Source organism: Nicrophorus vespilloides, unplaced genomic scaffold (genome assembly GCF_001412225.1).
Source record: "Nicrophorus vespilloides isolate i.1.1-1 unplaced genomic scaffold, Nicve_v1.0, whole genome shotgun sequence".
Taxonomy (NCBI): Eukaryota; Metazoa; Arthropoda; class Insecta; order Coleoptera; family Silphidae; genus Nicrophorus; species Nicrophorus vespilloides.
Window position 1 is genome coordinate 47,552 of NW_017095475.1, and position 13,007 is coordinate 60,558.

Sequence of the window (13,007 nt, forward strand, 5' to 3'; positions counted from 1 at the left end):
ATAATTGGAAATTTATGCGCAAGAACAACGAATATTTACCAACGGCTATTCCCTTAACCTTCTTTGATCTGAGACGAGATTCCATGCCATTTTTTTTCTTCTCCAACTATGCATACATTAACATTTAATAGCAACTGCATGAACAAATTAATGGTAACTGTTGTATTTCATTAAATAAGATTATTTATTATCTCCGACGATTGCGATATTAATTAATAAATAAGTAAAAAACAGTGACGCCGAGGGGAGAGGAAAGGAAAAACAAACAAAAAAAAGTGCACGGTCCAAGGAATGAATGCGAGAGTGAAGAAATACAAAGAAGAAGAAGGAAAAAATAAGCTACATTCTCGGTGGAGAAAATGAGAAAAGTTGTTATCCTTGTGGGATAACGTGAGTGTATGTGTGCGATTCGAAATTGCTGGAAAAATCGCGCGCGCCGAGCAGAACTCTGCATGGAGAGTAAAAGCAATCTTGATTGCCTTGTTGAGAATTATTTACCGACAGAAGGTGTCATTCATACTGCTGCGCAGCCTTTTCTTCTTTTTCTGGTTCCTCAATGGAACCAGCCTTTATTTAAATATGCATTTTTTTTCTCACAATTATGTACAGAACATCAACAATAAATAAATTACATAAGTTATTTAATTGCTCATCCGCGTCTCTTTGAACATTTTTTTATTAATACGAAGAAAATCCAGGTTACTAGATCTGCGTTCAATTTTATTTATTTTGTATGCAAAAATTTTGCACGTAAACTGTGACACGGCCCAAAAACGCATGCCAAAGTCCAGTCTGCATCCATAGAAGGTTATGATCTCTATCTGGTAGTGGACTGTGACTGATGTAATTCACTTTCTAAAACTTGTGCGAAGCCCGTGTGATATATTAACAATTCTTTGTAATATTGAAGCACAAACTCTTCCGCATTTATACTGTACAATTATTTTTGTCTTATAATTATTTTGTATATTCAATCATGTATTTTCGTTGCGTTTTGTAATTTATTACTTCTAAATTATTATTTACATAGTGCATAGTAGTTTTTATTTCCGTTAACCAATAATTTTTTTTAGAAATATTTAAAAATTACTTTTTTTATAACTGCGATGAGATGTTTACCTTGAGAAGACACTGAACTTTGGCGGCATAAAAATTCCCAACTTTTACAAATTTACCAAATTACTTTACAATTGACGATTCATTAAGTAATTATCTTATATAATTTATAAATGCTAAGATTAAAAACGTTTTTGAATTTATATTCCTACTTGGAAAGTAACTTGTTAAGTAGCGCGTAAATGTTACGATTATATTTATATACGCCTCCAATTAATAAGGTATAAGTATCTTTTTTATTTTGATATAAATTATAAATGTAATCAAAACATTCTGCCAATTCATAGTTTAAAAGTGACATAATAAATGTATTTATTGGAATTGCATTTCATCTGTCATATCACTGTCGCAAAATATCAATTAATCGATAATATTGATCATTTACGAAGATAATGTTCTCATATTTAGATATTAAATTTAATTACTTGAAACTAATACAACATATTACTACTATATTTTAATCAAAACATTCAGAATTGTAAATTTATTCTAAACATTCAGCCAAGTAAATCATCACGTAAATTACGGTACAAGAAGGACAAATTACCGTCCAGATAATAATAGTGTCCCTCCTACTATTGTTATTATTGATTGATTATAAAATTACAATCATTTATTGCCTACATGAAAATACATAAACAATGGGTACATTGACTGTAGTTTTTCAGCCTATGATTGATTATATTATACATTTTTTTTATATGTACTATTATAGATACAATAATTCAATTACTGACATTAAATATATTGATTTCATTTAACACGGTAGTTACGTTTCTAGAATATGTTGTGATGTATTAAAATTTGTTTGTCAAGATTCAACGAATAAGTTCAATACATTATATTAGACGTTTGTAGAGACTCGCGTTATACGGATTTTGTACAAAGCGCTAATAATATTTTTTTATATAATGCGAATATGACAATAGTCATCCCAAACATGTTATTTATATTATTCGTGTTATATGAGAAATTTCCTTCTTCAACACGGATTTCATACAATATATTTTTGTTATTAAATTAGTAAATTTTATAATATGACTTTTTGCTAAAAATGACTTCAATGATTAGTAAACTACATCTGATATGTTATGGCCCATTTGCACTAAGTAGAACTGAACACTTATAAATATGCTCTGTATTATGAGAAGATGTGACGCACCTTCTAATTTTATGATCGAAACCATATATTAAAAGTGTTACCTTATTCCAGCATTAGTTTCCAATATAATCTTTTAAAATATTCCGTATTGCGTAAATTTTTGGAGTCTGAAAGGGAAATATTCAATTTCCATTATTTCTTAGGGACTTTAATTTGATTAAAAAGATGATTTACGAAATATTAGATATTGGGTTTAGTTATCTTATGGGGATGGGTTGTATGGATTTTTTCTATGGTATTAATTGTGGTTCTTTTTGTTTGTGTGTTTTCAGTGAATGTTCCTGAATAAAAGGACGATGGTAGATGTCGGCCGTTGGGCCGGCGCGGTGAGCTGATCTATGCTGCCATGTCTGCGGATATGAGGTCTCCGAACGTATCCGTGACCCCAATCAATGTGGAGCCATACTCGCCGACGGCCGTCCCAAATGGGGACCGCCACGGCGCGCAATCGGTCCACAATGGGGATGTTCTGGACACGACAGACGCGGAGGTCGCCCAGATCGACTTTCAATCGATGGTCAACATGAGACACAAGAAGAAGCGGCCAGGAGATGGCCCCTCCGATATACCCAGGCCGATGTCCTGGGAGGGAGAACTCTCCGACAACGAAAGGGAGATGTGCATCGACGACGTCGTCGCCCACGGTGGAGGAGGAGGCGGAGTTGGGTCTCACGTACCCGAAAACCTCTCTCTTCAGGCCTCCCATCACCACGGCGGCTCCAAGAATGCATTGCACGTGCAACCGTCCCCCGTCGCCGATCCCAAAGAGAGCCCAGGAATGAGACTGAAACAGCAACCCCCGATGGGCAGCTACTCTCTGCATTCGACGCCGAGCAATTCCCCGCTCCTCTCGCAGCGACACCCGCTGCCCATCCTAGTTGCTAAGGACCTCATGCACAAGGACATGATGCACAAAGCTCTGAACGTGCCACCCACGCCAAGTCCCGACTCGGCCGTCCACTCTGGCTACAGTGTATTCTCATCTCCGACGCAGAGCCCCTTGACCCAACGTCACGTCACCCTCACCCCGAATCTCAGCAGGAACAACAGCGACGCCTCGCACTCGAGCTGCTGCAGCTACTCCAGCGTCTCGGTTTCCGTCTCACCCACGCAGCAATTCTCACCTACTCATAGCCCAATACAGGTCAGTTGGTTGCTTGGTTGGTGGTTGGTAGTCGCAGATGATGAAACAATCGCAAATGGAAATAGCAAAACATATAAATGCCTAGTAAACATACACACTTATCGTATTCGCTGTGTGGGCCTTTTCCAGATGCAATACTTGCAACTGGATTTCTCAATAACCACTACTACTCATTTGTTTATTCATAAAGAACATTTTATTGACCGCTAAACAATATATCACTTACAAAATGCTTGTACGAGGATTGGTAGGAAAAAAGAAACAGAAAGCATTAATTTCATAAATTTATCAACATAATCTCACAATTAAAAACAACATTTTATAGAAATTACTGTACACTCAAATTGCTACGACAATTAATAATGTAAAATATATTTTTGTTTTTCCAATATAAAATCAAGTACTACCTATTATTACATTATAATACTAAAAGCAGCCATTGTCATTTATTATAAAGGTATCTTATTTATTGACCATTCTTTAGTCTGAAGTTTGAAATGATCGATCAAACGATCCAAAATGCATTTTGTTTAACGCTTAAATATGAATAAATATTGGTCAATCGGTCTATGAATTTGGATTATTTTGTTCTATTGATACAACTGCAGCAGAATTCACATCTGGTTGCAGTTCCGAGCTTATTTATCGAATCACTTATCTAATTATTTAATGAATAGAATCTATATAAGTTATATGAGATAGTATTTGTTATCTCTGAACGATTATGTGGACTGTCTTTATTCATCGGTTAATGCTTTAGGTCTACTTGAACCATCTTTTATGCTTTTACGATGATGTTTAATTTATTTCTTTAATGTTAAACTCGACATTTGTCATTTCATTTACTGAAAAAAATGCAAATATTTTGGTTTCTTCTATAGTTATGCCGAATTAGCTAATATAGTAAGAGCTTACTTAACGTACATAATGCATATATTGTTCTACGTTAAGCGAATAGTGAATTATTTGTGTAATAAACATGTTAGTAGGACATCATTGCATGTTAGAATGCATATTTTTACTTTATTTAGATCAGATGTTTATAAATAATATCAATGCACGTTAAAAGAGTCCTGATTGTAAAATTAATAAATAGTTAGTATACGATTCTTCTTGGATCTTTGTAAAATGTTTTAGTGCAGCAGTCTTAACAACTATAACTTTATATGTTTTGCAGGGTCGTCATATGCCCAACATCCACAGCAGTCCGCTTCATCATAATTTATACAGGGGCATCCAGGAGGATCACACGAGCTCGCAATACGTGCAAGACCACGAGAACCTCCTGGACGACGACAACAAGAGCGGTATCGTAGACGATAAGACTGGCATAGTGCACACGTCCTTACCAGCGCAACCCGGTATTTCTAGACAGCAGTGGATTAACAGTCCGTGCCCGATTTGTGGCGACAAGATCTCCGGGTTTCATTACGGAATCTTCAGTTGCGAGTCGTGCAAAGGTTTCTTTAAACGGACTGTTCAGAACAGGAAGAATTACGTGTGCCTGAGGGGAGCCGCCTGTCCGGTGACTGTGGCAACGCGCAAGAAATGCCCCGCATGTCGATTCGATAAATGTTTGCAGTGCGGAATGAAGCTGGAAGGTACGATCATCCTCATCTCCATTCATATTCCCAATCCCAATATCACGTTGAAACTATTACTAACATAAATACTTCTTTAGCAATTAGGGAAGATCGGACGAGGGGCGGAAGGTCCACGTATCAATGTTCGTACTCGCTGCCGCCGACGTTGGCTAGTCATCCGGAGTTCAGGGCGAGTTCGAGCGACCTGAGGCAGGGGATGGGCAGCGATTCCCATCTGCCCAATATGACCGTCAAATTGGAGCCCCAGGACTCAGTGTTACACTCGAAGCGCATGAACAAGAATGTCCCGCCGCTATTGCAAGTAAGTGGATTTTGCACTCGGATTCGACGTGAATGGTCTACAAATATGTGTATTTGTTAGGAAATAATGGACGTGGAGCATCTGTGGCACTACAACGAGCTGGAATTGAACAAGCTGAACAGCGAAGGACACCTCGGTAAGGAGGGAAGTAGTGGTGCGGTGCACAACCTATCCACCCATCCATTGCTTGCCGGAACCGCCCTCGCTTGTTCTGCAAACACGAACCCCGACTTCCTCACGAACCTGTGCAATATCGCCGATCATCGCCTTTACAAAATCGTCAAATGGTGCAAAAGCTTGCCACTGTTTAAAAACATTTCCGTAAGTTTCAAATATGCAAGGTTTGTCCTAAAAGTTGAATTATAAATGTTCTTGAAATGTTGCAGATCGATGATCAAATTTGCTTGCTGATCAATTCTTGGTGCGAGCTGCTCCTCTTCTCGTGCTGTTTCCGCTCGATGACTACGCCCGGGGAGATCCGCGTGTCTCTTGGGAAGAGCATAACTCTGGCCCAGGCGAGAGATATGGGAATGCAGGCGTTCATCGAACGAATGCTGAACTTCACCGAGCAGCTGAGGAGGCTCCGCGTGGATCAATACGAATACGTTGCCATGAAAGTTATCGTTCTGCTTACATCAGGTAAGAAGCGAGTTTTCAATATGTAAATAGTTAATGGCGCTCGTAAAGCTGCCTTCGTAAATCTCCCCAAAGACAATGATCATAATTTATAATAATAACAGACAATGGTCGGCCGAGCTATTAGATGCATTATTTATCATTTGCGGTTTATTTATAGACACCTCGGAGCTGAGGGAGGCGGAGAAAGTGAGGGAGTCGCAAGAGAAAGCTCTGAAGGCCCTGCAGGACTACACGCTCACGCACTATCCAGAGAGTCCGGCAAAGTTCGGTGAACTGCTATTGAGGATCCCCGAATTACAAAGAACTTGCCAGGTATGTATTCGCTCTGTTTGTAACGCCGGTGGACATAACCGTGGCCAATAAATGTAATTACCACATGTTTTTGTTACGGAGGAATAACATAAGCAGCTTGATTTCCTTCAATGAACGCTCGCTGCTTGCAATAATACGGATGCATTGCAGCGCATCTGGGTTTGTTTACGATGCAGCTATTAAATAAGCACGTCAATCTCCATCAAGAATAGCACTTAGCACTTTCGAGTAATTCTTTAAGGATCGTTGCCAAAAGTTAAGAAATTGCTGCTCGTTCACATAATAATTACAATCCAAACGTTCTAAAAACATAAAAAAAAAACTTATTCACATAACAATCTTTGCAACCCGAAAAAGTATTAAATATTATTAACTCTTATTTTGTTAAATTATAAAAACTGAATCGGAGGCAAAAGTTAATTTTTCTTTTGTCACGAGCGATGAAATTGTTATGAAATTTTCGGGAACATACATCTAGTCAGGGTCGGATTAAGGTTGTTGTAGTTCTCTCTGTTCATTAACTCTTAACAACAAACATCTAATTTATGTCTCTTCATCTTACATGCGAAGTCACCTGTATACAAAATGAATACAATGTACTTCAACGTGTACTTTGTAAATAGTACGAAAAGTGCAGGTACTTGTAAAATGTGATTCATATAGACCAGTGTCTTCTATCAGTGTACCATGAGAGGTTTATTATATATTGGGATTTTTATTTAGTGTGCCGCAAAATAAATTAGTCGAGTAGATGTGTACCGTGAGTTAAAAAAGTTTGACATACTGATATAGACTAAGAACAAAGAACGTCTTACCAGTTGAATATTAGCGTGTTTTTAATGTTAACTACCTAGTTAATATCAATTTGCATTAATATTCAGCATTACTTCAGAATCTGAAAAAAATAGTTAATGTTTTCTCTGTTTTAGGTTGGAAAGGAGCTGTTGACAATAAAATCCCGAGACGGAGAAGGGCCGAGCTTCAGCCTGCTGATGGAGCTGTTGCGAGGAGACCACTAAGAGATGTGCCTTATATGCTTTTTTTGTTGGTGGCGGGTTCTTACTTACAGACAGTATTTTTTGCTTGTTACTCCTTAGACTATATAAGTGGAAACCTAACGTACTTAGTTCTCTTATTTTGTTTTTGTTTTCTCTCGTTCTGGACAGTCGTCACCTGACCAGAAATTCTTACCGCATTCCCGAACGATGATTTCGACGATAAACAATAACTGATGCGCAAAAAAAAACGAAACGAAACAAATAAAGATACAAATCAAACGCGGAAGATTAAAAAGAAAAAATTGTATATAAAATACGCGATAAGTAATTATATTTTGATATTTTTTTATATATATATATTATATACAAATAAACAAAACAACATATATATTTATATATGAATATATAGCAGGCTAATTTAATGAGTCTGTGATGATTTCGTTTTAAGTCTTCATAATTTTAGTGTAAACGTAGCTTTAAGACGACGAGGCAGTTTTTTTTATAAAAATATATATTATTATTTTTTTCCCCTCTTGGTGTAAAAAATGGACGACACAAATTGATTTTGCTTCTTTTTTTTTGGAACACTTCGAAACCATCAAGAACCGCGGGATAGGACACCTTGCTTCAAATATATGAACGTATTGCAATTTACTTATGAATCGATGGAACGCTTTAAGCTGAACGAAGGAGACGAATTGAAACGTAAATGAGAAAACGAGCTTTAATTAAGTTTACGATGTGATATTTATTATTATTGACATATATATATATATATCGAGATGAAGAGACAGAAGCACGCGAGAGTCCTATCCTATAGCACAAAACATAAAAAAAATGACCGAAGAGTTTCAGGCACCGTGTAAATATATAATATACTCGTTGGCTATTGTTATAAATAGCTTAACTTCGTAGCCGGATCACATACACACACAAATACACACACACACACACCCTTTGTACTCTTTAATTTATTTATAGAATTATTCCTTTTTAAAAGAAAGAAAAAAAAACAAAAACTGTTGATTCCTTTGGAGAAATCGAAATTGTGCCAAGTGGTTTTATTCAATTATCTCGTTTCTTTGATAATCCTATCCGTACTTTAAATTAAATCGTTCGCCGCTCTTACTATATTATAAATATATATATATTTTTGAACTTTTATATATTTCGAAATGTGTTTAGATTCTGTTAGCTCTTACGTTAGATTTACACCAATCCACTCGTCAATGATATCTTAATCTTTTTTGGATTTTGAATAGATCGGAGAGGCCTTCCTTTTATAAATATATATATGTGCATCAAATGCGTCTATTATTAGCTCTAAAAATATTTTTTACTTGTAATTTTGCTAGCAATTTTACAACAAAAAAAACCATTTTTGTATTGAATAAATATATAGTACTTGATAAAAAATTTGAATTTTATTGTAATCCACTAATTATGACTGATCCTATATACCAGGGGTGGCCAAGCTCCTTGATAATCAGAGCCTTTTTTCAAAATTTGAAATTTTTCGCTTGCCACAATTAAATACGTATTTAAAACGTATGCAAAAAAGGTATAAACATTTTTTTTTACAAAAATTATATTTATTGATAACATATAAATAAAAGTACAAAATATTGAATATAAATATTAAAAACTAAACACATTTATTTTACTTCTCTTAATAATTCTTTAAAATTTGGTTAATAATTTGTGACAGCAATTCTCAGTAATTCTTTGAGATGCTAGTTAGTTAATACTGACCGCTTTTTAAAGTGGAATAAACTGATTCAAATAAGTACGTTCTTTCGAATATTGAAATAATTCGACAAGCAGCCTTTTTTTAATTCTGGATACTTCGATTCTGGTACAAATTTCCAAAATCGACGTCGACTTATATTTTAATTGTAGAGCTTCTTGCATCTCTATTAATTCGAATTCTCCAGATGCTTTTGAAAATGACAAAATGTTTTATTTTTAATGTCCTTTTGAAAAAGTTTTAATTTAGTTTGAAAACTAAATATGCACTGTGTGAAATCAGATATTATTTTATCTTTCCTCTGCAATTGTAAATTTAGTGTTTGCAAATGTTCCATGACATCAGTCACAATCAGTCAAAAACATTAAGTCTTGCAACCACTCGTCATCGTCTAATTCTGAATAGGTTATTTCCTTTTCTTTTAGAAATGCAGTTATCGAATCAAACAAATCTACAAAACGATTTAATACGTTGTAGCTAGATGACCATCTAACAATGCAAAATAAATTAAAGTCATTTGAAAGTTCTTTGTCCTTTAATTCCGCAAGGAAATTTTTGAATTGTCCATGATTTTTTGCATTGGTGCGAATGTAATTTACAATGTATAACACTGTTTTCATAACATCAGGATATTTTAAATATTTTGTAACGAGATATTCTCTCTATATAGTATATACAGCGTTTCACAACCCATATTTCAATTGTTACAGTTCTTCTTTTATATTTTCAATTTATGTTATAAACATATTTATTTGTTGGTTGAGAAACGCTGGTCTAATATTCTAATAATAGGATTAAATACAAATTCGAAGACAATATAGAAATATATTAATGGTATTTGAAGGAAACAAATAAAAAAAGGAAAATAATTTATTAAATCGTTGAAAATCATGTCCACAATTTTAATTGTTATTTAGATATTTCAAAAAAATAATATTGACTGAATTTACGTCACTGGCTTGAAAGTTTTTTTTTGATTATATAACAAATATAATTAAAAAAAACTTTCAAATTAGTTTGAACTTGTTTGACAGCTGTTTTATCATTGGTTCATTTAAATATAGGAATATGTAGCTCAATACTAATAAGTACAGTAACAATTTGAATAGTTTAATGTTCTCTTGCGATTTAGTCAAATCTTTAAGTTAGTTTCATTTGTTGATAAGCCTAAAATTTGTAATTTAATTTTGAATTTTTAAACTGATGTCGGCAATGATGAGAACTGTAATTCGCTGTATTGTTACAAATGACATTATTGTACACAATACTACAATAGTTTGCAATTGTTCTTATAACAATTTCTGGAGGTGCGCAAAGATGACGGACCCACTGACTCTTCTCCGAGAATACAATGTTAACAAGAAGGAAATCATCGAGAGGGATGATCAGATCATCTTCGGCGAGTTTTCCTGGCCGAAAAATGCCAAGACCAACTGCCAGATCTGGGGGTGAGTACAATAATAGGAACATAACCTAACCACTGAGATAAGTTGTAAATAATACTCGTTATCAGGTTTGGCAAGGATGGTAAGACAAAAGAACACTACACTTTGGAAAGCCTACTTTACATACTCAAAAACATTTCATTGGCCCATCCAGTTTATGCAAGACAGGCAGCTGTAAGTTAAATTATTTCTTTTTTCTTTAATTGTTCATTGGAATAGGATGAAAGGCATTATTATTATTTGCTACATTCAGGACGAGAAGATGATTGCTGTGAAGAGGCCAGATAGGAAGAAGCTGTTGGCCTACTTGAATGGTAAAAGTACAAGTTGCCCAGCCATTGATGAGAGTGCTCCAATAGAATTACCAACTCAAGTATTTAGCTTTATGTTACATTAAAAACATAGATTAATTATATAATTCAGGTGAAAAGACCTGCAGCACACGATGAACCTGATACTACAACTAAGAAACCGCACTTTGACGATTTCCACGTGCGTGAGCAAATAGAAGACGCGGTTAAGGAAACTTCAGTCGCAATTGATAGCATCAAGTAATTAATTTTAAAGTTTTAAATATTTCTTTATTATTAACAAGACAACGATTTTCTAGGTCGTTGACGGAAGTAATGTCTGTGGAGAAGATAGCTGCTATCAAAGCTAAGCGCCTGGCAAAGAAGAGGATTATCGGTACAGACCAATAGTACTTCTAGTGCATGCTCTTTATCCTCAAGAACATGACATGATATATTTGTGAGGTGGAAGCATTGCCTTTGAGGAATTACCCGCTCAGGTATATTGAATCGTGTATACACAAAATAACATAATATTAATAGGTTTAATGCTTTAGGACGAATGCAAATTATGATGGACCTGATAATATTTTCTAAGAAATCTCGCATCGTAAATTTTTACGATCTGAATTCTGGAAGCCCAGTAATATTTATTTTGTTAGAATATTGAATATAGATATTTTACAAATAATAAATATAAAATAAATAATATAGAAGTTGAAGCATTGTGCAATTATTTTCTCGTTATTCATAGTTATATTTGATTCAAATAAAATACAGTATTTATTTGTATTAGGTTATTTTTACAGAATTTTTATCTTGTTTTTCTTTGTTCATATTATATTATGTTTATTTAATGTTCTATTTCTTTGTTTATGTTGTGTTTCTTTGATAATGAATTTTATTAATTAAAAACTATTTTTTAATTTTATTTTTGTGTTTTAATTCATATGAATGCAAAGTAAATTAATTAGCCGTGTTTATTTTCATGTATACTTCAAATTTCAACAGATATTTTCAGTACAATTTAATGCTGTGTGTGATTGTTTTAGAAAGTTGTGTTTACGCCTACTTAAGTAAATTGCATGCATCATTTGGAGCAGTGGTTTCCAAACTTGATGTTACTGCGCCTCCCTTAATTTAATCCTTTAGGGGCTCCATTTCATAAAAAAGATAAAAGATAGCAGTCATTTGTAAAATTGCTCACTGTGACTAATATTCGCGTCTACTCTTAGACTAGTCCGCGCCTCACTGTTTGGAAAACGCTGATTTAGTAATGCAACTTTAATTTGTTTACTCTAATATTATAGAGTGCTGATTTAGAATGCTTGTCGGTATAATACATATGACGGTTTATAGAGAGAAGAACAATTTTCGTCTGAATTCGGATGATTTCGATACCATTTAGAATGTTTTCATATTTTTATTTGGCGATAAGAAAACTTCGTTGGTAATGTTTTATTTATATAGACATTCGAAATTAAAAATTTCAATCAATTTTGACATTATTAAAAATTGTTAATTAAGATTTATTTCTTTGAATACATATTAAAATTGTTTCAATGAAAATGGTACATTTTGATAAGGTGAATTATAGTTACAGGTATCTTAAGTTGGGGGCTACGAACTAGTTCCGTTCCAAAATTTAGTTCGTAAGTCGAATTAGTTTGTAAGTCGGGGAATTTTAAAATTTTTAAAATATACTTATCTTACCATGCTTTCTCATGGTTTTTATTTTTATATATGTTAAATTCCGTACTGACTGAATAAATTTGAAAAAATAGATTAAAATAAACAAAATATTTACTTACAAATATTTTTCATCTATTTTCATATTTTAATTAAGGTTATTTCTTTTCTATTTTCAATAGTTACCGACATTTTTAGACAAATCGAAACAGCAACGAAATTAATTTCGGTTCGACTCTCTGATTAAAACACTATAGGAAAATGTATGTAGTTAGGGGCTTCTACACACGTGCCTTATTGTCTTAATTGGTAATTCGACATTACTTGTCGCTTTTATTAATACCAAAGAAAAGTAAACAATGTTCTCTGTTTACTTTAATCATCTAACCAGTAGTTAATTAAAACTTATTTGGTGAAGATTAATTAACAAATGAATAGATAATATTAATAACAGCATTAATGGAATTTTAAAAAAAAGTGCAATTATATTATAGTACACTTTTTTTTAAATTATTCAAAGTATTCATTCTCATATTTTATTGACCCCAATATTACTTGTT

The 13,007-nt window shown here is 33.9% G+C and overlaps 2 protein-coding genes across 4 annotated transcripts in view; both read left to right on the plus strand.

Annotated features, from left to right (window-relative positions):
* The window catches only part of LOC108559198 (nuclear hormone receptor FTZ-F1 beta), a 38,620-nt gene extending 31,044 nt beyond the window's left edge, over positions 1–7,576 (plus strand). For all 3 annotated transcript variants that reach the window (XM_017916504.1, XM_017916422.1, XM_017916581.1), the window contains exons 2-8: positions 2,551–3,422; positions 4,600–5,023; positions 5,104–5,327; positions 5,388–5,648; positions 5,714–5,966; positions 6,124–6,278; positions 7,208–7,576. In XM_017916504.1, the coding sequence (XP_017771993.1) occupies positions 2,625–3,422; positions 4,600–5,023; positions 5,104–5,327; positions 5,388–5,648; positions 5,714–5,966; positions 6,124–6,278; positions 7,208–7,297 (2,205 nt within the window). In that variant the 5' untranslated portion in view covers positions 2,551–2,624 and the 3' untranslated portion in view covers positions 7,298–7,576. The remainder of the gene's footprint in view (positions 1–2,550; positions 3,423–4,599; positions 5,024–5,103; positions 5,328–5,387; positions 5,649–5,713; positions 5,967–6,123; positions 6,279–7,207) is intronic.
* A 2,698-nt stretch (positions 7,577–10,274) lies between these two features.
* On the plus strand, positions 10,275–11,422 carry LOC108558530 (parafibromin-like). The gene is made up of 6 exons (XM_017915504.1): positions 10,275–10,471; positions 10,537–10,642; positions 10,722–10,841; positions 10,892–11,019; positions 11,079–11,258; positions 11,316–11,422. The coding sequence occupies exons 1-5, from the start codon at positions 10,341–10,343 to the stop codon at positions 11,167–11,169; spliced, it is 576 nt and encodes a 191-aa protein (XP_017770993.1). The 5' UTR covers positions 10,275–10,340; the 3' UTR covers positions 11,170–11,258; positions 11,316–11,422.
* The last annotated feature ends 1,585 nt before the right edge of the window (positions 11,423–13,007 follow it).

Coding starts and splice junctions, on each gene's coding strand:
- LOC108558530 (XM_017915504.1), top strand. CDS start 10,341: ATGACGGACCCACTGACTCTTCTCCGAGAATACAATGTTAACAAGAAG. Junction 10,842..10,891: donor CAATAGAATTACCAACTCAA/GTATTTAGCTTT, acceptor TATATAATTCAG/GTGAAAAGACCTGCAGCACA. Junction 11,020..11,078: donor GTCGCAATTGATAGCATCAA/GTAATTAATTTT, acceptor ACGATTTTCTAG/GTCGTTGACGGAAGTAATGT.